The following is a 26,356-nucleotide window of genomic DNA, read 5'->3' on the forward strand; positions in this document are numbered from 1 at the left end:
CTTATGTCTCATGATTGAAAATTTTCAACAGTATCTCATTGCTACTCAAGAGGGTTCAAATTTTCCAGCCAGGCTCTCCAGAGGCTACCCCAAACTATCTTTCTTCTATGGGACCTTTTGTTCCAATAAAAACTTAATTAGATGATCTTTCTAGAACAAATCTTCACCCTTTCCTAGGCATTATCAATACTCTTCTCTATTCCTGGGACAGCACACTTGCCTAGTGACCAACTATAACTTAAGTTATGATAAGATACAACTCAAAAAATATATATATCTTCCCTAAAAGTATTCTATACCTGTCCCTTTGGTTGACTGAAACCACCCTCTGATCTCCCACACCCCTTAGCCTGCCCTCCCTTTTCAAACCTCCCATATGTGGCCAAATTATACACCAAATTCCCAGAATAATGCCTTGTGCAGCACAGGCATTCAATAAGTTTGCTGAATGACTTATCAATTGTCTGAATATTTTGAACTTTCTGAGTAATATTTTTTTCTCATTTTCATCCAGGTAACTAACACAGTTCAGATGGAATCAGACTTGACATTAAAGGATGAAAACATACAATGAAGCAGTATAAAAATGTACATCATTTTAAGATCTTTTAAGACATGTAGAAGTTTTAGGATTAAGCACATAAAGACAAGTGACATGTCAGCAAATAGCATTGTACCTTAAAACTAATCTAGCTTTCATCAGATTGAATTCTCAGGACAATCACATTGAATGAGCCTGGAGAACTGACCTTTTAATATTGAGATAATCTCAAACCTATCTTTCACACTTATTTTTTTGAGGCATTTGGTTTTTCTTGATTAGCTTGGCTAGAGATTTATCAATTTTATTGATCTTTTCAAAGAACTAATTGCTTGGTTTTATGGATTTTCTCTATCATTTTCCTTTTTTCAACTTCACTGATTTCTGCTCTAATTTTATTAATTTCTTTTCTTCTGCTCATGTTAGGCTTAAATTTCCCTTTCTCTAGCTTCCCAAGGTAGAAATTTACATTATTGATTTTAATACATTTTCTTTTATGGCATTTAGTGCTGCTACACATTTTCATTTGAGCACCGATTTTGCTGCATCCCACATTTTCTGATGAATTATTTCATTTTTGTTTGATTCAAGCTATTTTTTTTATGTTCTATTGAGTCTTAACTCATGTGTTAATTGAGTGTATTGTTTAGTCTCCAAATGTTGAAAGTTTTAGAGTATCTGTTACTGATTTCTAGTTTAATTCCATTGTGGTCTGAGAAGGTATATTTTATTATTTCTCTTCTTTTATATTTGGTAAGTGGTTTTATGATCCAGAATGTGGGCTCTGTTGGTAAATGTTCCTCGTGAGCTTGAGAAGAACGTGTAATCTGCTGTTGTTGGAGGTATATTCCATAAATGTCAATTTGCTCACGTTGTGATAATGTGGTTTAGTCCAACTATATCCCTACTGATTTTCTGCCTGCTGAATCTAGAAATTACTAATATATTGAAGTCTCCAGCTATAACTGTGGACTTGTCTATTTCTCCTTATAGTTCTATCAACTTTTGTCACATGTATTTTGATGCCTATTTTTAGGTACATATGTGTTAAGCACTGTTAAGTCTTTTTGTAGGACCAACCCTGTTATTACTATACAATGTCCTTCTTTATTTTTGATAATTTTCCTTTCTCAGAAATTGGCTTGGTCTGAAATATCTACCGCTCTTTGCTTTTGATTTTATATCACTGAGCAAGATGTAAAAGAGAAGTCTCCTCATGTTTCCTGATTAATGTCATTTCCTACTCTTTAAATCAACCATAAAATACCCTGATACTAACAAGCCAAAGAGGAAAAGAAATAAAGTACCAATAGAGATAATTTCTAAATCAAATACTTTAATCCCAAAACTATAATTTGGTCTATCCTGGGCTTCTTAACCTATCTTGGAATGTATAAGATGGGTGTCATTATGGGGCTTTTCCCCGTGCTGGAGATAAAGGGGCTACAGAGTGCTAGCCACCTGGCTTGTGAACTATCTTCTCATTTAGGACTGGATTAGTCACATTGGTCAGTTAGCAATGCTATATTGATTACATACTCAATTTTTCTAGTTTTGACAATTTAGTGGAAATTTGCACATATTACAACCAAGAGTCTATCTTACCAAGTTCTTCTAAGGAAAATAATGTTTTACCTCACCTTCTCCAGAATAACAGACAGACTTTCCTTATTTACACAGAGACTACCTCTCTAGGATACACGGTGTGCTCTTATTAATTATCAATAGGGTGAAAATCAAAAAGACAAGTGTTACATGTATAAACCATGTGATTGCTCAAGCCAATGGGAAGAGAGACCCAAAGAAGGGGCCAGGCAGATCTGCCCAAGATATACCACGTGTGTAAAGGGTCTCCTTTCAATGTTTCCATTTTACAAATGTATTTTGCCTTAGAGTTATGAAAACCAAATTAAAGTTAGTATGCAATGACTTAGAATATCATTAACAGCTTAACTTTGAACACGTCTCTCGTTTTTTTGAAATCGGAACGTTGAGACAAAACCAGTTTGGATAACGGCTTCTACTCTGCAAGCAGATAAGGACGGCGTCATGCTATTCTCATTCCTACTGGCAACGCTATGTGAAAATCAGAAACTTTTCTTCATGGTTCAAGGGTGTGTTTCCCAAATGACACTACCATTTTAGCACTTTCACGTTACCGCAGAGACCAAGTTTACACAGAGAAACTTTTCTGGGTATCCTGGCTTTAGAATAAAAACGCCCTCTCGAAAATATAACCAAGATCTAACTAAAACTAAAGAGTTACAGCTACGTGGGAGTTTCCTTTGACCCTACAGAGTTATTTATCACGGTTTTAAGGGAATGCATCCTGCTTTCTCTTATATAATAATTTTAACACAGGAACAAAATTAAACACAGTTGTAAACATGTTTTCTTACCTTGGCATTGATAACCCTGTTTCCCAAATACGCCCCTGTTCAGGACAATAGAGAAAAAAAATTACTGTCAGTCAAATATTTCAGCAATCATCTTCTATAACTAAAAAATAAGTTTCATTCTCACGCCACTTATAAAAAACACAATTTGGGGGAAGAAGTGCTTTGTGAATCCTTGTTTGGTACCATGAGACACAGGAAAATCATCCGACGGACTAGAATTTTCTAGGTGATATAAGCTCCAGGTGGGTAGTGATGATCCCCATTCCACCCACCTCTATCACAAACTCCTAGGTCCTCACTGTGTACGTGACGGAACCTCAGCTGAAGACTTCATCCACCACATTATTGCCTCTCACAAACACACAAAGTTATACCAGGCAGAAACCACAGCTGTCTGGCCCCAGCACTCCCCCTCTAACTTGTGCCCACGTCAGCCCTGGAGTCCACAGAGGGGCAGAAGTGCTACCATTATTCACCCTTCCTGTTCCATGGCTTCAATTTCTGTCTGTCCCTAATGTATTCTATGGGGGATGGTGATGACATTCTCATCCTCACTAACAAAGACCACATTTTACTACACCCATGGTAAAGACATCCTTAGTAAAGATTCTTAGATGTGCTTACATCTTTCCTACGTAGCATCTCTCTTAATCCTCCTAAGAACCATGGGAGATGGCGCACAAAATAGAATAGTTAAGAACACAGATGCTGAAGTCTAATGGTGTGATTTGGAGCAAGTCAGTAACTTCTTTGAGCCATAGTTTTCTCACTTGTAAAAGGTAATAAGAACAATGCCTACTTTGAAGAGTTATCACAAAGATAGACTGTGTTGGTAAAATGCTTAGAAATCCCTTTAAGTGTACTATAAGTGCTATTTAAAAATTTATTATATAAAAGAAAAAAAAATTGTATAATGCAAGAGATCAAAAAAAATTTATTATATAAATGAAATCTGTTTTTCCATTTATAAATGAGGAGACACTGTGGGTTATATAATTTAAGTTCACATACTTGGTGATGAGATGGAATGCCAAGTCTATACACACACACACACACACACACACACACACACACACCATACACCAATATTTTAAGTGACAGAGAATGTATGTGAACGACTGAGAGTGTGTGTATGTGCGTGAGTGTGTTATAGAGTGAAAGCTGGTTAAGAAGTTAATGTTCCCATTATGTTAATCGAGGTCAGAGGTCATCATTACAAATGCTTACAGGGGCCAGACATGTCACATGATTAAAAGGAAACAGGACAGTATGAAATACTATCCTGAAATAAAAAGCAGTGGGGGCTGGGGATGTAGCTCAGTGGCACAGCACTTGCGAAGTCAGACTCTGGGTTCCATCCCCAGTGTTGGGTGGGGGAGGGGGCAGTGGCAATGGGCAGTTGTCCTCAGGTCAAGCAAACCAGAGAGAAAGGGGTAGGACTATGGTAAAGAGACAGCATGGCCCGAAGATGCCAGAGCTCCTCGTTTTTTCAATAGAAAATGTAACAGGGATTTAAAAAAAAAAAACAAAAAACACTGTAAACATGACAAATTAGTAGGCCTCTATCAATAGCTCACTTAGGAACTCAAGACGGTTCTTGATTTAAAATGCCAGAAACACTAAATCTGGGTTCTTACTGCTAAAAGGTAGAAATCCAAAATAATCACAAAAAACAAAGAACAAAATGGTATTCAAAATTATTCTGAACCAAGTGCTTCTCTCTTCATTAAGCAAAGCGATTAAAGTCTGTAACACAAACACAGATCTCTTTTCACGCTGTTAAGCTGTCTCTCCTTTTGCAACGTGTGTGCAGGCATATGTACAAATGTATGTTTGAAGAGGTATTTGTTCTCTTTCCAAATACAGTACATATGCTTAATGCTGCCTCTAATTAAAGATAACTATTGCTTAAGTTTATCCTATACAATAGGTCTGCCATCATTTGAGTTATTCATTTTCTTTTTTTCCACAAATATTTATTAAGTGCTACTATGTGTCAGGTATCTTTCCAGCACTAGGAAAATACCAGTAATGAGTTATTCATTTTCAACTACTATAAGATATTACCCTTGGAATCTCTAGCATTTCCCAACTTTTAATTATGGTAGATCACTAAAGGCTATTACCTTATACTACATATCTGTAAGGCTGAAGACTACTGGGTACTTAGTTTTCCTGGAACCACTAACTTCCATACTTGTCACATGATTCATGCCTTTTTAAAAGCAATACTGTTAATTTTCCTTACGTGCTGATCGCCTAATTTATTATCTCCTTATTGACTGATTAGCTTCTCTGATTTATGCTTCTTGATCAGTTCATGTTGATTAGCACCTTTACAAAAATGATTGGAAAAAGAAATAATATCTAAAACTGTAAATTATTTAGATATTTTTAGTAATGGGGATTAGAATTATTGGGTCAACATATTATAAGAGGAGGCAAACATCAGATCCCAAAAATAATTCTTAACAATCACGCTTTCCTCTGAAATGATACATAGCCAAAGGAAGGGTAGAGAGAGGCTCTTGGGGCTGAAGGGGAGCCAAGGATCTCTTACCAGATAAACTCTCTGCAGTGGGAGCAGTAGGTGGGCTGCCTCAGGTATGTGGCCATGAACTTGTGCCCATTGATCTGGTGGACTCGTCTTCGCATAGCCCTTTGGCGCTTCCTGGTAAAATGTTTGAAGATTCGGTCTCTCTGGAGAGTGGCTATGTATTAGGAGAAAGGAAAAGAAGAAAAACGTGTAATGAAAAATGTGTAATGAATCTCATACACTGAAGGTATGTGAAAGTTGGATGGTTCAAATAGTCCCCAAATTATTTTTTCTCTCTTCCATATTCAAAACATTTTTGGAAATCATCATTCTTCTAATGACTTTAGGACTCTTACTTTTTAAGGTTAGATCTCTATGAAACCCCGAGAGCTCACTAACCTGGTTATAACTGGCTATCTTGAGTCCCCCCAGGGTTCCACGCTCCAGTGTGGGATGCCGACATGGTCCCCTAGCCTGTGTGTCAGTATGTGGGGCTGTAACTTGGCTGTGGGCTGCAAGCGATGACTGCTGAAGCAGTTTCTCATTGTCTTTCCCGTTCGCTTCTCATGTCCGCATGAACTGGATGAGGGACTGCCCACAGCACAGGCCGTGAGCGCCCAGGCCAAAAGCAATCGACACAGAACCACCTCTGTTAACCTGGGCTAGCACAAAGGAACCTGGGATGGGTGCCAAGTTTTCTAATGGCATATTTTTAAAATATCGGCTCCTAATCTGAAGACTCTGAAAACTGCATACCATCTAAAGACAGTAAATTACATCTTCCATATCATTATACTAGACTTTTTTTCCGATGTATGAAGGGATTTGGGATTAATCAAATCAAGCTTATTTCCTCAGTAACACTTTTAAATAATCACTGACGCAAAGGAAATTCAAGGAACCATGCAAGAATAATTTGCTAATAAATTAAAAAGCCTGGAAGAAATTGGAGATTGCCTTTTTTCCTTTATTTTTTAAAAGTTGACAGATAAGAACTGTACAACTTTATGGAGTACAGTGCAATGCATCAGTATATTTATACACTGTGAAATTATCAATTTAGGATATTTAGATTATTTGTCATCTCAAACATTTATCATTTCTTTGTGATGAGAACAGTCAAAATCCTCTCTTTAGCTATTGTGAATTATCTGATACAATATCATTAACTATGAACACCCTATGTGTTTCAGAACATCAAAACTTATTCCTCCTTTTGGCTGTGACTCTATACTTGATTTCTAAAATAATCTCAAACCCATGTTGAGGAGGAAATTACAGAAAAATAAGAAAACAAAGAGATATAGTGTATTCCTAAGATGAGATAAGAATAACAAAACTCTATGCCATAAAAGATTCATAGATATGCAACTTTAAGAAATTTAAAGTTCTATTTGACAAAAGACACAAAACAGAAAGTTGACAGAAAAAAGCTAAGGGAAGAAGGACTTTGCAGTTACTATTTATAATACATAGAAATCAGTAAAGAAAAATCATGAACAATACAGTAAAAATAGGGCAGAGGATATGAAGAGGCAATTCATGAAACTATAAATACAACTCTCCAATAAACATGCCGAGACATCCAATCCTATCCAGGATGGACATTTAAGAACAGGAGCTGAATCATGTTCTACCTCTTTAATGAACAAATATTAAAAGAATCGCACCCATTTTGACAATGGAAGATAAACTGGGCTCAGCCCTGGACAAGCCCCTTGGGGCTGTATTCTCCTTGTTTGCTCCCATCTACAAACCAGGTGGCGCTGTCCTCCTGGGATTTTCCAGGTAGTATTAATGAGGAAGTGCTTACCACAAAACAAGACACATTGTAGCAATCAAAAGCTGTAGCCATTTCAAGAATAATTTTTTTAGAGACCAATTTGACAATACCTGTCAAAGTTGTAAATATGCATTTCCTTTCATTCAATAATTAACTTGAAGAATTTTTGTTTCTATAAAAACACCAGTAAGCAGGAATATATATGATACCTAGGTATCACTGCTACATATTTTTCACAGTAAAAAGTACGGTCAGCCCAGCCCAATAGGTATTTGGGAGACTGGGGCAAGAGGAGTGCTTGAGCCTAGGAGTTTTAAAAAAGAAAAACAAACCAAAACCCCCCATGAAAGTAAAAGGGAATAGGAAAGGGAGCAGTAGGAGAAAATAAGTGTGGATATTAGGGGATAATTATGGCCAAAGTACCAGCATATGTATATGAAAATGTCATAATGAAACCCACTCTTTTATACAATTAATATATACTCACAAAAAAATAGAAATGGAAGGAGGGTCTACACTAGAAATCCCAAAGAACAAAATGCAGAAACAGTCAAAACTAATTTGGCTAAAGAACCAATGTCTTCAGAGGCTCTAACAGTAAAAATTGTACCTGTTTCACCTTGTGGTTGGGGCATGTGCTGTCTTTGGCAAGCTACCTACTTACTTCTGTTCTCAGGTTTTCCATTTCTCTTGAGGAGATAAAATATACCTGTCCTCAATCCCATGAGAACAGTGCCATAACCAACATTCCTGACAGCTTCCTATAGTTTTGGACAAGGGTTCATTCCGTAACAACGGAAGTCAACATTCTGCTTTACCCTTTTTCATGACATTTCCAGAAGTCATTTAGCAACCCCAAAGTGAACAGGTTTTAACATTTCTTCATTGGAGAGTGACAACATTAGACTAAAGGTATCATCCCGTATCTAGCTGATGTGATTATCAGCCTGAGACCTACCCAATACTGGTTAAAGCAAGATGTATTGAATTACTAAACACTTATCATACCTAGATGCAAATTAAATTCTCCCAAGGGCCTAATTACCAAGAACTTACATATTTAATCTTTTAATACCATAAAGATTGGCTAAAAGGTCAGCTCTCTTGCATTTTTAATATTTCATGAATTGAAATATGCCATAGTATTAGCATGACCTATAAATTTTCCAGTTGATTCCTCTGACCAGAAGGAATTATAAAGAATCTATATATTGCTGTCCCTCAGGATACTCCTGCCTTTGGCCCTTCTTGAAGCAAACCCCACCCCCACCCTGTTTTTCCATCTAGACTTCTCTATCTCCTATATACCTCAGGCCTAAGTGCTCCCCATCTCCCAAATCCTCAACTAGGTGAAATGCCTCTTACCTGTTCCCACAACAGCTTGGATGTACACCTTAACCTTTTCCCTTACCCCACTACCCTGTGGGTCTTGTCTCTTTACCTCTGTCCCAGGTGCCTCCCACGTACCTCCTACATGGGCATGGACTCCAACTGAACTTCATCCTTCCCTTTTCTGCATTCCTTTGCACCTCTTTCTGTTTAAGAAGCTAATGCACACGGGGCAAGTACCTGTAATCCCAGCATTTTGGAGGCTGAGGCAAGGAGGATCATAGTTCAAGGCTAGCCTGGACAACTATAGCAAAGTTGTAGTATAGTTGTATACTACAACTATACTATACAATGTAGTATAGTAAAGTTGTATAGTAAGCCCGTGTCTCAGAAAACCGAAAATAAAATATAAAAGCAAACACACACATTCATGCATGTGTTCACACATACCTGGGAATTTGCCAGACATTAGGTCACACACACACAAACTCCAAAACCTAGGGGCCCGTGACTTCCAGTGGTTTTCACTGTCACCATTCTCTAGACTAAAGCCACAAACAGGAAGAGCTCTCCCTCTGCACTCTCTTCCCCACTATGAACTGGGTCTCCACTTCATAATCCAAGTACAGAGAGCTTCCCCATTGTTTTGAAGGCCGCCTGTTTACTTAGGCCTCAGTTAAAAGGACTATAAAAGACTTTTTAATGCTGCTGTGCCTTACGCCAACTGGGGCTTTGAGAAATCTTTCAGATCACATTTTAGTGAACACGTCAGGCAACCTAACATGCTTTGCAGCCAAAACTTGCATCACAACTTTGGCTTGGGTCCTGAGGTGCCCAGGGCCTCTTAAGTAAATAGGAAGCTGGCTTGGTGCCTCATCAGGGAAATTCGCATTCCAGTCTCCAGAGGTCCACAGCCCTGCAGCCCTGAGCTGTCTCTCCAGGAGTTGGTTTTGACAAGGCAACCCATTAACAGGGTGCAGAGTAATTACATCAAATAAAATGAAGATTTACTATTCTTAGCTAAAGTTCTATTTCATAAAATCCGATTGTTATCCCACACACTTGTTTTTGAGAATTGAAGAATGCGCAAGTGACTAGGAGCCACCAAACAACCCCAGGGTAAGATTTCACTTGCAAAAAGTTGTGCTGCACTGAAACTGGGGTTGGTCACGTGAGGCTGTGCAGAGGAGGAATGTGACTCTGAAATCTCTAAAACTGCTCTAACTTTAGCTACCAAATGGCAGACATGTCACCCTCTTTAGTCTTTTGTTCTACCTACCTGAATTCTAGCAGCAGAAATAGGTATTTGAAACTACTTTTGGAACATTCTGATAGGAGGAATGGATCATAGATCCTCATTTTAAAGGGACTGTAAGCAAATTAAATCAGAGAGAGAAAATTTATGACAGGGTACTTTTTTTTAACTTTCAGAAATATTGGTTTAAATTCCATAAAGGAAAGAACTTTGGTTAAGTTTAAAGTATAATTTAGCTCTGTTAAGCTGAACACGCCTGTTAGCAAAAGCACTTGGAGCTAAGCTGATGAGTGGCTGGGAGGCTGGTCAGCCTTCCTACACAACAGGTGGGGGCCATGGCAGCCGAGGCTCTGGGATCTGGAGCTGGTGTGAATCCTGCTTCTCCCCTTTATAAGCTGGGTGACAATGGACACAGTGTTTAGCCCTCTGTGCCTCAGTTGTCTCACTGACAGAGCGTGAAGAGTAAGAGTGTCTTCCTCACAGGTCCATTTTGAGGACTCAAAGAGTTAGTAAGTGTATCACAATTGGAAAAGCACTCTGCAGGTAGTAACTGTTGCCTATTATAACTGTTGTTAAAACCCTTACTGCACCTTTCCAAAGAGTTCTGGGAACAGAAAGGACTTTTAAGTCAATTGTCTAATTGTCTGGGAAAGGAATGAACACTAGGAAATCAATACCTAAAGACGTTAAATGATGACATGTCTGAGATTCAGCTAGCTAGCTAGTGCCAAAACGAATACGAGACTCTTCCACTCTTGCTTTTATCCCAGGGTTGCATGGTTGATGGCACGCTGCACTGTGTCCCTTATTAACACTGGGTTCTCCTGGTATCTCTGGAAAGTAACAAAATTTCTGGAAACAGAAACTTACAGGAAGGTTAGTGAGGTCAAGCAGCCAGTGATACAAATGAGGATGCCAGACCCTGTGTGCACTGTTGAACTACTGAGTAACACTATCGAATGTCTTGTTTTCTTCCTCCTGAGATAGTTGTTTTATCATTTTTTGCACATGGGAGGGGAAAATTGTGACAAAAACAAACAAGAAATCCTTACAATTAACCAAAAGTTACTAGTCAATAAAGAGCCAGAAAATATCATGCTTGTTTATGCCTCCAAAATGTATCTCTAAAAGGTAATGAAATAACACACAGCAAGTGAATTTCACTTAACATGGTCAAACACACTGAATAAGCCCCCATATGATCACAGAGCTGTTTGCATGAAGAATGATACACAAAAATATAAATATCCCTTAGATCTCTGTTTAAGACAGTAATGATATAAACAGAGAAAGACTAGGATGTGAATCAAACAAATATGTAACGTAAAGGAGTCTTTACAAGTAAGTACACACCACCAGTGGGTGGGAGGATTTAGTGGGTGGTGAGTGAAGTGGGAATCACAGGAGATGCATATCTGGTCCTCTGATTAATTAGAGAAGACTTCATAAAGGGGCTGAGACCCAGCAGTTGTCCAGAGAAGAGAAAGGAGAACTTAAGATCAGGTTCTAGCAATTGGTACCAATGCCAGTGACCAAGATGGCACCAAAGGGTTGCTTTCTTAAAATGGCAGCAAAAGCCCCCAAATGGTACCAAGAAGCAGAGAATCTTCTGTGTTTTTTTTTTTTTTAATAGTTTAACTATATGACTCACAGCAATTTCCAAATTCAGATGGAGTGATTAGACTCACTGTATGAGGAGACTTGGTTCTACAGGAGCTGTTCCCAGGTGTCTCTCAAGGATCTGGCTCCCTCTGGGGAGGCTCAGCCCACACAAACACCTATCCTCCCGTACATGGATGGGATGGCCACCCTCGAAAAGAAGAGGAGAAGAAAACAATTTGTCAAGGGACCGACTCTCTTGAGTGGGATTCAGAGTTCCCAGTACCCATGAATGCTGACTTCACTCTCCCTGTCCATCCAGCCTCCTCTGCCAGCAGAAAGTTAATCAGAAAGAACCGGAAGTGATCCTCTGAAATGGCACCAAAGCTCTACCAAGAGCCATGGGGAAAACCTCTCACCACACTGTCATGAGAAGAACGCCCTGGCTGCCCACCTTCCTCATGTCACTTCCAGTAGCTCCCCTCTAGGAACAAGATCTCCCCTTCTTGAGCCTTCAGGAAAAGGGCCTTGGATCCAGCCATAAAACCCAGATCCTTCCATTCCACAATTCTCCTTCTTAGTCTCTGTCATCAGCTCTTCTTTTCCACCCAATCTTTAAATATGTGTTTGTCCCAAGACTCTCTGTGCACTGTCCTTCTGGCCTTTTCTGGATGTTTATTCATCTTTTCTGAGTCTCATACATTCTCTTGACTTCTAGGAATTGTCTGTATGTATTGGTGACTCTTAAATACACAGCTCTAGCTTTGGCTTCTAGCTACTAAACTCACTTCTAAGTAGCATCCTTCTAACACATCTCCAAATAGCCAATCATTTGTTGAGCTGAGCCATCTTCTCCATCTTAACACACTCTCCTCCTAAGTAATAGCATCACTATCCTTGGCGTCATCCAGACCAAAGACCAAAAACCAAAAACCAAAACCAACCAACCAACAAACCAAACAAACAAAAACCCTGAGCAATGTCTTCAGATCCTTCTTCTCTCTTGCTATTTGGTTATCCTTTTTCTATTCTGTCTATACCTGTCATCATTTGGATTCCCCTAGGAGCAGAGTTTGAGACAAGGAATTAAGATACAAATATAGTCAGCCCCCTGAATCTTGGGGTTCTACATTCATGGATCCAAACAACCTTGAATTTTGGGAAAAATGCATGGGTACTGAACAACTACAGACGTTTTTCTTGTCTTTGTTCTCTAAACAATACAGTATAACATCTATTAACATTGCATTAGGTATTATAAGTAATCTGGAAATGATTTAAAGTATATTGGAAGATGTGCATAGGCCATACACAAATACTATGCCATTCTATAAGAAGCACTTGAATAGCCATGGATATGAGTATTGGGGCATCCTAAAACTAATCTCCCACAAATATTGAGACAACTATAGTTTAATTGGGAAATAATTCCCAAAAGCAGCACAGGATTACAGAAGTGACAGAGGGAAGGAAAGAAACACCACAAATGTGTATCACAGGTCTCCAGTGTGGGCCACTGAGGCTCAGCCCCTTTTGGGTGGACATAATCAGGGGATGAAGAAACAATATATTTGCCCTTGACTGTCATTCACCATCAGCTGCTGCCTGTTTCAGGGAAAAGAGGGCATTAATTCCCCACCATTTCCAACCTTTTTTTTATGTACCAAGAAGAAATAAGGGTGTGACATCCAGGGACAAATTGACACAATGGTTCTGATTTCTTACTTGTATTTTACTGCCACATATATTCTCTATAAGCTTTTTTAAAACTCTTTGTGGAATGGAGTGAAGTTTAAACAGAACATTTTTCCAATAATAATCTTCAACTATTATTATGTCTCCTCCTTTCTATACATATAATTTAATCACAGAAATTCCCTCCTGTCCTCTATTATCAGTTGTAAGAATTTCACAGTTCTCTTCTGTGAAATGTTAAGAATTCATACCCTGCTGCAGTGATTCTACAAATAATTCATTTTCCTCCCATAAATAGACTTCCAATTGCCATTGCTCCATCCTTCATTTTTCAGAAAAGGAAAATTAAACATTCCTCATCCACTGATTAATGAGACTAGATTTCAGTATGATGAGGAAAAATAGTCCTGTCCCATCAAATTTAGGTTGGATCATTTGGGGTACATCCCCATCATAACTCTTATCCAGCCTAAAAAATATCTCAAAACAGTAGTGTTGTCAGCTCCAAGCTTAAGTTAGATTATACATCTTGGTTTTATATACTTAAAATATATGCATTTTCTAATTTTCTTGAAATTTTTCTTACATCTTTCATTACTAAATTTGGGGAGAAAATGTCCTACTCATGAGCTCCTGTGCTCATAACAGCCTTTTAAATGTAACATAAAGGGATGATGTAAGCATAATATGGTTTCAGTGTTAGAAATAACACAAAGATTTCTCTTTTTGCTCTTTCGTTATTGTCATTTATGGACAATATGATGACACAGAAAGCTATAAAGAAAAATTTCTTTCAAAAATCATCTTAAACTTTACTATATAATCTCTGAATACCTTGATAAGCATGCCAAATATATACACAGAGGCCCAGTCTTAAATTAATGGCATCAATACTGCATGTGCTGCTTTGTCAGTTACTTTTCAACCCTCATCTTGCCATCCCTTTTTAGAAGTGACTGTTTCTGTTCCAAGTAATCCAATAGCATGAGCAGAACTTCCCTATGAAAACAGGGCTTCTCTGTTGGAAATCTGTGTTTTTCTCTTTCACTTGAAACTGAGGGACTGCTCACTCTACCCGCACCCTAGCCTCCAAACCCAGGTTGGTCTTCCTTCCTCAAAAAAAAAAAAAGGTTCTTATACAAACAACCTGTCCAACCAAAATCTTTTCCAGATAAACATGTGTTTCCTGCTGAGAACTAAAAGAACCCTGCCCTTCAGTTTGACTTATTCCATTTCCCTTTCAATTTTTTTCCCTTTTCCACTAGCAGATTTCTAATGTCCCTTCTAAGCTCACAAGTTCTGGGTTGCTGGTCTTAAATAACCTTACAGAGTATCAGCCATGAGGGGTACAATGACTAATTTCCTGCTCCAACTCCATCAATGCAGTGAAAGCAAAGCTGCCTCCCTCATGTTGCTCCTTCACTGTATTTTTAAAACCACTGCACGGTTGCTCATTGCAAACAAACGAATTCAAAACCTAATACTGAAGGTAAAATACCTTTATCACACAACCAGACTCCCTGAAACACTAATGTGAGGGCTTTGAACCTCTTTTTTTTTATTGTTAAAAAAAAAAAAAGAAAAAAGCTGCTTTAATCAAATGTCATTTACATTACACGGTTATCCCCTGTCAGAGGCTAACAACTGAAAAACATAAGTCTTGGCTGCCAAATTGGATTTTTTGTTGCTGTTTGGGTTTTGGCAACTGTATTATACCTAAAATTAAACAGGAACAAAATAAAATTAAAAAGAAAGAAAGAAATTAAACCTTTTAAAGCAACATTGGTTTGACAGTGACAGGAACTGAACCTCTAATGAAACAAGATTTTTGAATTTGCAGTGAATTCCCTCTTCTCTGATCCAGTGCCATTATCCTCTGCTGCCATATAGAGAATATTCCACTGGTCAAGGACAAATGGATCCTTCTCTTTCTTAAAGCCATTCACAAGGTTCTTTCTCTTTTATCATGGTAGCCCAGTAGCCTTAGGAGTTTGTACTCTCAATATACAGGTATATATGTCTGTATGTTATGCATATGCATGGATGTATATCTTCACGCACACATGAATATTCCAAATAGCTGGACAAGCCACTCATCTTTTGTAGTATTTTAAATTATATTATTGTTGTACTGGAGGTACACTGTGACATTTACAGAAGTGCTTACAATATATCTTAGTTAAATTTACTCCCTCCATCATTCTCCATCTTCTGTAGTAATTTTATTACCAGCTCAATATACCATATGAACAAAAGTCTGGATATTTTACCTTTAATTCAGAGGTTTCGTATAATCTAGTAAACACAAGAGTCACAATATACAACGGTTTCCACTGAAAAAATGAGGAGCAAAAACCTGTAGGCCCTAGGCTGTCATTCAATTCAAAAATCACTCTGAAGCCAGGAGATATGGTGCCCCATTCGGGATACTAAGTAGCAGACCATCTTTTGCCATGACCTTGATTTAAATATAGGCTCTAAAGATCACTCACCTCTTTCTCCACCTTATAAACTCCAAACACTGTGATGGAAAGTAGGGGTATAGTAGTGAACAAGATACAACTAAAACATAATGTCGGAGGCAGGATGCACATGGCTTTGACTATGCTTGTGGCATGTGGACAGGCAGTAGACTTAACCAGATGAAATGGTTTCTCTGAAGGAGGACGATGCAGTTACAAACTAGTGAAGGCTTCAGAACAAGTGAAAGGGAAGTGGAACAGAAATAACAGAGAGAGTATTGTAAGAAAACAGTATAAAGCACTGGCCAGAACAAAGAGAATGTAAGAGTCAGGCTGACCTATAACCTTAATAGGTAATAGCTGTGTTATTATCATAAAATACTTACCAAATGTCTACTATTTACTAGGACCTGAAACACCAAGCACTAGGCACGTACGTGTGTGTGTGTGTGTGTATAATGTAATATAATATATATAATTTATGGAAATATACATTTATTCACAGTACATGCTCAATAATTGCTCACTGATGGCTGCCTGGTCAATAAGGTTTGGAGACCACTGACCTGGATGCAGTACATTCTAGCTGGAGAAACAGTTATGAAGAGGAGAGAAGCACCACACACCCAAAGCCTAGTGCCAGCTATGTTAGAGGAGGAAGGGGCAGGAACAGATCCTAAGGGCTGGGGTGGTCAGGAAAAACCCCCTGATGGAAGAGTAGGACTTACTGGGCTATGCCCAGGTGCACGAGCCTTGGGAAATACCTTAGAAAACCAACTTCTCTAATACAAATAATGCCATGGGGTAAAAAAAAAATAGATGAGGATTTTGGCATGGAGATGAAGGGAAGCTGAACAGGAATCACCTTCACAGTAAGGCTAAGAAATTGCTCTTTACCCTAGAAAAGTAAGGACCCTAGAAAAGTCATGCCACTGTGCCTAGTGGCAGGCCTTCTTCGGAAATGGAAAAAGCTGAGCTAAGTGGTTAGTGAAGTTCTTTCTTTCTCCTAAGAATCTTGGTTACCAGCAAGACTAGCTTCTAAGAATGAGGGCAAAAGATATATCAGAAAACTGACATGATTCACCCCAAATACCTTCATTAAATAAACTTAAAGAATGTACTTCAAAAAGGAAGAAAATGGTCCTTGAAGGTCTCCGTTATACAAGAAAATGGTGAGTTTAAAATACGATAAACACAGAGGTAAATATAGCCAATGATAAAATAAATTAGTAATGATGTCTAAATGAAGTTTCAAAAGAATTTTTTAAGTCTAAAATACCAAACAATTGCACACAAGCCAAGAGAAAGCCGACTGGAGTTGGAAGCACTCTAAGACCCTACTCTGTAGGAAGGAAGAGTGGTGGCTAACTTCAGAGCTCATCACACAGACATGTTCAAATTCCAAGTGTAAGCACTTAGAAAAGATGACGCATTCCAAACCAGAAGAGGTGAGGAAATGGAACTGATACAGGTAATAGTTGGGAGAATCTCTATCAACTTTTAAAACAGGAAATCTAACTGCTTGCCATAAAGACACAAACCTAAAACCCGGGTAGAAAAAGTAGAAGGTAAAAGAATGAAAGAGGACGCTAGACAATTACTAGCTAAAAGAAATGCAGAGTAGCCCATGAATGCAGGTAAAATAGACTGCAAGAGAAACAGTATTTCCACAAATTAATAGATGTGACAATATAATTATGAACTGTTTGTTTCACCAGGAGAATGTAACAGTATTATATTTGCATATATTTAACGGTATAGATATAAAATAAACTAATAACATTTATTTACCATCTAAATATTGTTTAGTGCAGAACTAAGAGTGTGATAGGATCACATTCTCCATCTCTGAGCATCTATCCTGGACCACTCTAAGGAAAATACTCCAAATATCAAGCTTAAATGCACTCTCTATTCTTTTATTTCATCAGTTGTCCAAAATCATACTACAGTTGGCAACCTTTCCATTCATGATTTGCTTTCATCTCTCTTGGGTAAGCATCTAAGACAAGAATTATAGGGTCGTAGAGTATGTGTTTGTGTTTACTTCTGTTGGAAACTGCTAGACCATTTTCTACAATGGTTATACCATTTGAACTCTCACAAATAATATGAAAAATTCTAATGCTTCACAGCTTCACCGACACTTATTGTTATTAGTCTTTTTCATTTTAGTCACTACAGTGATATCTTATTGTGGTCTTAATTTGGAATTCCCTAATCCCTAAAAACATTGAGTATGTTCTCATGTGCTTATTGCTTAGTCATATATCTTTTCTTGAGAAAAATGTTGAAATCTTTTGCGCTTTTAAAAAGCTGAGTAGTGGGCTGGTGGAGTGGCTCAAGTGGTAGAGTGCCTGCTTAGAAAACATGAAGTCCTGAATCCAAATCCCAGTATCACCAAAAAAAGAAAAAAAAATTGTGTTGTTACCTTTCATTTGAACCATGACTTTCTTGTATAACCACTTATTCTGTTTGGGTAATCTATCAACTGTTTTTTTCTGCTGAAAAAAGAAACATATGCCTCTACTATTGATTCCATGGAACTTAATCTGAGAACTCTCTGCCCAAGACTGTGTCCAGATTAAAGGTAGAAAAGATTACAGAAAGATTAGGGCTCACGTTTACTTTTTATACATCCATTTTGGGGAAGGAGAATAAAATCTGGACTTGTGTTTTAAAATCCCAATGAAATAGGATTATTCTGGCCAGCAAGCATAGAAACCCACACTTCTCAACCTCTGTGCCTCTTCTAGCTGAGTACTGAGTAAGATAATATGGCTAAATTTTAATATTCCAAAGTTTTAATAAAATAATCCAAATCACACTGATTCCTCTTCCTTTTGATTTATAACTCCTAGCATCAACACACAGGTTTATTTTAGAATGAATCTTGTTAACCTCATTGTCAAGTTCTTAATTAACTGAAACAGTTTTGGTCTTAGCACCTGCCACTGTAAGTAGTCAATTGTGGCAGAGTCCATGGACACACATTCCAGGATCCCCTGAGGCTCTATAAGCATTAGTTAGGATGTGACTGCTCCCCTTCTTTGTTTGAAAGTAGGTGCTTAGCTATTGCACAGTCTAGGTTTTAAAAAAAAAAGTCCTCACATCACAAAGATCAAAACAGTGAGCTACTGTATGCCACGTAAGTCTAAAGCATTTATAAATGTTCGGTTAGCCATCTGCCCTTGAGAAACACTTGACTCTGTTCTATGGGTTTCTGTCTGAGCTGTTACTCAAAGCTGACAAATTGTCTCCTTAATGTGAACATAGCTGCTCTGATGAAAGAGGCATAAAAATTACTGTGCTCTTCCTGGCCTGCAAGTTTACTTGTTCTCAGTGTAGTATTTGTGTTGAATGAGAGAGTAGTGTCTGGTTTCACTTGATTTGTAAGGAATGAAGAATTTTATGTGTCCTTCTATTCCCCAGATCAACTGGAAACTTATTTAAAACTGCAGGAGTCTCTAAAACAATTAAGAGATAATTCCTACTTTCCTTAATTTTGCTTGCTTTAAGAACTTATTTTTAACCTTTGGCCTTGAACATGGAACACACAATAATGGGATATGAACCACAGCATTCAGAATTCCTTAAGCTATCTAATCAAAAACAGAAAAAAAAAAAAAATTTACTGAAAGTTAGCTCCACCTGCCTCTTTCAAAAAAGAGTATTTTAAAGTCAGTAAGAAAAAAGAAACTAGCTAGGAAAAAAAAATTCTTAAAATTTTTATAAGCAATCATTGAATCTCAAAAGCATACCAGTGAGGAATATTTTCTCTGACTGATAGACACAAGAGCTCCCATGAAGGCATTTCTGGTGTTTCAGGGTGAAATTAAAACTCCACTTGGACACAGAAATAAAGTGGACCAGGTCTCAAAAGCCTGTTTGGGTTAAGCGTCAGCAGCCAGCAGAGGACAGGCTCAGCTCTTCTCAGAGTCTGGTACAGACTGGTAACAAGATGGGAACTTCAAGAGGAATGCTTCCAGCAAGTGCATATACTTCCCCATCGCAAACTGCTTCTAATCCACTTTCGTCAACTGCATTCCTGAAGCCCTAACTCATAAGATGAAAGGGTTGAATTTCCCCAGACAAAACTTCCCACATTTTCTTGGAGTTGTGTGGGAAAATTCCTCTGAAGCACAAAAATGGGGCATATGGCTTCACACTGCAATTATAGGTAAAAGATTCTGAACAGAAACTATTTTAAAATAAGCTATATACTTAAAACTATGTAAGGTACAGAGGACTTGTCTTCTTCCAGTATTTATGGCAAACTCAAACAGGAGTCTTCACAGGAGACCTTTTGGACTTCCTTGGGGCAAAATGACCATGCAAAGATGAGAAAAACATTTCCTTGGATCAAAGGCTTATTACAAAGCAATACCTCATGCAAATTGTCTCGCTTCAGCAATGACAGGGCACTGTGAACTGACAGCTTTATTCTAGATTACATGTCCAGTGGCTTAAGTTACCTGGATTGATATCTATGGAAATCATGGCTCTGACTGTTTTAATGTTTTCGTGGAAGGAGCTGGCAAACACATTGCACAACAGGAACTGTGACAGCTTGGCGGTGTGTGCACACGCAACAGGCAGGGACACGTAAACATTCCTCTGAATGAAAAGCCAAATGAAACTGTCCCAGGTTGCACCTTGGGCTGCTTTCCACTGACCTGGAAGTCCAAGTGTGGCCAGAGCTCTCCAGAAAGAAGAGCACAATGTAAAAAGGAACACATGGTTATTACCTTAAATTTAGAAACTCAGAACCCTGGTTAGTTAAGTGAATGGATCCGGGGTTGAGGATAACAGACTTTTAAAATGCCAAGTGTGCAACACATCTCCAAAGTTAATTAAAGGCCTCCTGAACCTGGCCCAGCACCCTCTGCTACACAACAATCATCACCTTCTACACAAACTTGTGTTCTGGTCAAACTGGTGTCCTCACTGCTCGAAGCCCATTCCTGTCAGGCCTCTGCTCACGTCACTCTCTCACCTGAAGTGGCTTCTCACTTCCCAGAGCCAAACATCATGAAAGTGCTTCCTTACCCCAAGGTATTTGCAGACCTCCCCAGCAAAGTCTCTCTCTCACACTTCCTCCATCCCTGCAGGGTTCTAATGCTCTGCTAGGCCCAGTACTGCATGGAACCCTCACATTCTTGCACGTGCATTCAATTGCCTGTGTATTTTTGCCTTTTGCCCTCAAGTAGATAGATAGATTTTACAGTTTCATATTCTCCCAAGATCAATAATGAGTGTCCATACTCCTTGATGGCATCATGGACGATGCTTAAGCGCCACTGAGTATTAAAATGCAAGTTCAAGATACCATGTTCCTAGTTCTGGGTCCCTAGATGCTGTGGTTGAATAGGACTGCCTGCTTCTCAAAAGGCCATCTCAATGAGCCACTGTGACATAGAGATGCTGTGAAAAAGCCCGAACTTGGAATCACCGGTGATCTTTAGTTTAGGCTCCAACACACCTTTTCATATAAATTCAGGCAACTTCATAAAAATATATAGCATAGCAAATTTATACTAGGCATTCAGGAAATATGGATATAAGCATGAATAAGAGGAACTGTGTGGGTATCTGTGGATGTATGTGCATGTACATGTGTTTGTGTGTATGCACAGATGTGTAAGACCAGGGCCTTCAATGTACTTATAGTCTACTGCAATGCTTCTGCTTGTCACAAAGTGGAGATTCCCAGGCTTGACCCCAAACTGAATCAGAGTAACTGGGGTGGGAACTAAGAGTCTATATTCTAAACCCTGAGAACCAGAAGGAAGGACACACAAGTAAACAAATAGATAAAATACAAAAGAAACTGTTGCCTTATCTCTAGTATGTGTGATATGGTGCTAGGTTACAGAGGAAGGAGCCCCAATGGTGCCAGATGTCTGGAGCTCATGCTGAGGAGTGAATCCTGAACTCAATCTACACCCTGAGCAGCAGGGTGGTAGACTGACAACAGGAAATGCCCCAAAATGATCTTTTCAACCAATCTATACCTTGCCATGCTTCTACATAAAAACCATTGAATGGCTGCCTTCAGGCTATGCACCAAGCCTTCAAAACTGTATACCTGCAGTTGGCCCTGCCTACCACCAAAACATATCACTCACCCATCCCTGCCTGATCTGGTGTCCACACCTGTTCTGATCCCGGCCTTTCTCTCCTCTTGTCACTTGACACTGAAGCGACTGACTTTGGAGAAGCCACTCCAGGGCCTTCAAGTCAGAGTTGGACTGCCTTCCTCATTCCTCCCTGAGAACCAGCACCAGAGATCTTATCACACGGCATCACATTTGCCTGCTTAGACTAAGAGCTAGGGGCTGGGCAGGTGTATCCCCAGTGCCTAGAAAATATATAGGAGGGAATGAATGAATAGACAAATTCATGCTTGTAAAAGGCATGTAAAAGATTGCCACAGTCAGGTACCCTAAAAGACTTTTACTATTGCTAAGCTACAGTGCATATGAAAGACAGTAGGAATGAGATTTTAAAAGAGGTCAATACCAGACTGAAATAAGAAGACAATCTGTAGGGCTTCACAGAGCATACGATGTTACCTCTTAGGTGACTCCCTAAATTCTGTCAAGATGAGGCCAAGAAAGAGGCAGGGTCTTAAGACTGACTTGTGATGATTAAGCAAGAAAATACATATAAAACAACTTATGCATTATAAAGTTAAAGACAAACGTAGGACTATTTTCTGCAACACTTAGCTAATAAATCTACTTAATGTTAGCATTTAGTTTTCATATCTCTATCAATATTACCTACAGCTGGCTGCATAATTTGATGATAAAAGATGACCAATACACAGTGCTCAGGAAATTCAGTCACGTACTGGGGAACTCTACTTCTTTTTCAAAACAAACCAATTATATACCTAGATCACTATTAGCCTACCCACCAGATAATACCTACTACAAACTAATACTATCACTGGTGACCTTTGTTGAGCCTCATTTTCAGTTCAGTGATTTGTGTATTTATCTGATGGATATAATCCACACCAGAAATTTAAGCAAATCCAATGATTTCAAATCTTAACAAGGTTTTGTTTTATTCTTACAGCAATCTTCCCCCATCACAGACCAGAGGAGGCTGGGTGGTTTCAGGTCTTTGCCCAACTTCCAACCCAAGTCATCTATGTGAGCTCCTCTCCTGCAGGCCATGATGGTGGCAATGGGAGAGAGGATGGTAATGAAGGGCTGCAGTAACTGACTCTTGTCGGTCTCTTCCAGGAGTGTGAAGCAAACCTCAGTGGACTCCTGCAGCATCCTGGGAGTGGGCTTCTCTGTGGAGGTGGAGATCCACAGATGGTCTGGTAGATAAAATGAGTTTTGCACAGTCCTTTGCTTCCAAGGCTAACTGTGGTGGTCAGATGATCTTTTGGGAAAATGAAACCTTGCACTATAGGGGCCAGGAGACCTTCATGTGCAGCCAAACAAATCATCAGGATGGCAGGAGTGTCCTTACACAAGGCACGAGCTATTCACTGTTTTAATACTGCATTTAACTGCCAAATAGGGTTATAATGCATTTGCTGGGGAGACAGACTGAGGCTAAGACTCTCTAGAAAGCCAATTTCCTCCCTTGGGGGTCCAGTGAGGTCCAGTTTCTGTCTGTGAGAAAGGCCTCAACAATACTTTTATCATCCCCAGTTAGGGAAGAAAGAGTAGACTGGTATGTGCCATGCTCCCAGAGTCCACCCCCCCCTCCCCACCCCATAACCAATGCTCAGAGTTGCAGGGAAGAAGAGGTAACACCAGGCCTCTGGAAGGAGCAGGACAGCCACACACATTTGTACAAAATCACACATTACTCACTAGTACAAAGATCCATCTACTGATTTTGGAACAACCCTGGCCAGAACTGGGATTGAGTGAGAGTCTTGCTGAAAGGAGGCCACAGGTGCTAGCCCACCCTCGGGCCCCCATGAGCTAGGCCAGTTCTACTGAGCTTCATGGAATTTGGCATTTTTGGACAGCAATGGCCAACTATATCTCTGGGCTGAGAGCCATAGGCCTGCAGCTAGCATCTCTGGCAAAACAGAACCAACTATGATAGACAAATCACAATGTCTATGGAATCAGGTAACATCACCTGGCCGCTTTTCTCTTATTCTACAAATTTAAGTATACATACAAAGTCTGGGTACATACCTATACAAAGGTGTTCAGTGTACATATAGACTTGAAATTTGGAATGGTGCCTGGGATGTGGCTCAGTGGTAGAGTGCTTACTTAGCCTGTACAAGGTCTTGGGTTTGATTCCCCAGTACCATGGGAGTTAAAAAAAAAAAAAAAGAAGAGGATCTATCTAATTTTAGCTTTGTTTAACAGGTTCTCTATGTCCAAGGTATTAAAAATTACAACCTACCTCTCTCTGAGACAGTATATCTGTGTAGCCCAGAATTCCCCATACCACCCACCAGGGACCCTGGACCGTGATCTCAAGGTGGGGCTTCCTTCTTTTTAAAAATCAGTTTCATAGACTGCATTGCATTGGTTTTCACTCAGGGGTGATCTTGCCTCCCCGCAGGGGACATTTTATAATGTCTGGAGACGTTTTTATTGTCACAACTAGAGTAGGGCGTGCTACTGCATATGGGGAGGGGGTAGAGGCCAGGGAAGTTGCATAGCACAGCCCACCAAAGATGAATTATGTGGCCCAAAACACCAACCAAGTGAGGGGGAGAAACCTGTGGTGCTTGGACTCTGCAGGTGATTTCATTTGGAAAAAAGTATTTTGTTGCTTAAAAATAAGTGAAAACTTCTGCTCTAGGACACCTGCCTGGACTCAAACTATTGACGAAAGTGATACTCTTTTGTGTTACGCTTCAAAGTCCTAAAATAGCACAGATTTTCACCTCAGGCATTTACTTTTAAATTGGAATCAAAGGCCTTTTGGGGAAACTGCTAGCTGCTATGAAAAGGTAAGACTTTCTCTCTTATTTTTTTTTTTCCTCTTCAACACCGGTTGAGAATCAAGGGCCCTGTAGTCACTCAGGACACAACAGCAAGCTCCCTGCTGAAGCAGTAGTGTCTAAATAACCTTAACCAGAGGGGAGAAAAACAGACAGGGGCAGTGTTTGTCCTGATGGGAAGCCACGGGTGTTGGCTTCATAGAGATTGACTCTCCATAAGTCAGGCACAGAGCCAGAAGTTAAATATATTGCTTCTTTTAGGAAGGAAAGTGAACAATGGCCTCTTCATTTGAAACCACAATGGGAGTTAGGAAGGGGCAGAACATAATTCCCAAAATGGAGAATGGCGGGCGCTTCACCGTATTAACATCCTCACTCTTTTAGGACAGACTCCAAGAAAGTTTTCAATTATTGCTGGCGAACTCTCTTTTACTAATTCCAGTACAAAAACCAGGGACTAACTGGGACCTCTGGACGCCAAGAAAAAGAATAATTCTGATTCAGGGGTCAAGGGAATTAATATGTCTGGCCAACCTATCCCAAAGTCTTCCTGATACTCTGAGATTCTCCGAGATCTCTCTCATCAAAAGGAACCAATACCTCATGCTTAAGCCAATCCCTGCAGACACAGTCAGGTCAACAGCACATCTCTCTAAAACCTGCTTCATCTTCCACACCCATCTTTGTCTTCCAGTAGGGCCCCCAGAACCCAAGCACATTAATCATTACACATCATGCTGAAATGTATTTAGGGGACTTTTCTCTCAAACCTGTGAGTTTTTAGAAATTAGGACTCCTTTCACATTAACCTTTTATCACCAGGACACAGGCTAGTGTCCAGCCCTGGATGAACATAATATTGAATGAATGAGCTTGATCTGTCAGACAAAAAAACACGCTTGAGTATGTGCACCTAAAATATACCTGGCAGGCCCAATCCTCCCTTGTTCTGGTCGTGCAGTTTGCAGTGAGAAAATGCAAGCCCAGAACTCACTTCAGTAAATACAACCAAAGAACAGGATAGACCTGCACAGATGTTAGATCTTTCTCCAGGAACTATTCCATATGTAAAACTATCATGGGGTGGAGAAATTCAATAAACAGCTGGCCTTTGAGGTGGCAAAAGACACACTCTGCCTTTTGAAGTTTAATCAGTGGGTCAGACGTCCTTGACTTTGCCTTTTCAGCAGAGAAGCAGTGCTGGTGTGGCTTCCTCATCAGTCCTTAAAAGCATCTACAAGAAATCCTCATACAAAAACAAACAGCAAACATGAATCACATTCAACCTAGATGTTTTCACTGGGACTGTCAAATCTGGCAAGAGAGATTCGGTCACTCTCTAGGCTCTTTCCTTTCCTTTCCTTTCCTTTTTTCTTTCTCTTTTAAAGAAAACAAGCTCTCGGGACCATTCCTAAGCTGAGGATCCAGGGCAGAGGAGGATACTTATAAAGGTCCATGAATCTAGAGAGCACCAAACAGACTGAAAAGCTAGTCTAATAGCTATACATCTACAGCTTACATACTTTCATAATTTAAAAAAATCTGACTAAATGGTTTACTGAATCTCCTGAATTTTGTCATTATTAGTCAAAAGTGACGTAAAGTACAATGCTTATGAGAGGTCCTGGGAAATTTAGTAATGGCCCTCCTAATCAAAGGTTTCAAAACCACGAAGCAACCCATCTAGACCATTTCCTCTGTGGTGCTGTACCAAGAGCCCTTCAAATGTGGCCCTTTCAGTTCACTGATCATGAGCGATCAAAAGAGAGCCAAAAGGGGGAACGTAATAAAGGTTCTATTTGGTAAAGCAATGTGG

General features: G+C 39.4%; 1 protein-coding gene across 1 annotated transcript in view; it reads right to left on the reverse strand.

Annotated features, from left to right (window-relative positions):
* Window positions 1-26,356, reverse strand: part of Prkch (protein kinase C eta) — a 203,073-nt gene that overhangs the window by 93,538 nt on the left and 83,179 nt on the right. The window contains exons 3-4 of the mRNA XM_074067844.1: window positions 5,501-5,651; window positions 2,941-2,975 (exon numbers count right to left, since the gene is read on the reverse strand). Of these exons, the coding sequence (XP_073923945.1) occupies window positions 2,941-2,975; window positions 5,501-5,651 (186 nt within the window). The remainder of the gene's footprint in view (window positions 1-2,940; window positions 2,976-5,500; window positions 5,652-26,356) is intronic.

Source organism: Castor canadensis, chromosome 3, assembly GCF_047511655.1.
Source record: "Castor canadensis chromosome 3, mCasCan1.hap1v2, whole genome shotgun sequence".
NCBI classification, from domain to species: Eukaryota; Metazoa; Chordata; class Mammalia; order Rodentia; family Castoridae; genus Castor; species Castor canadensis.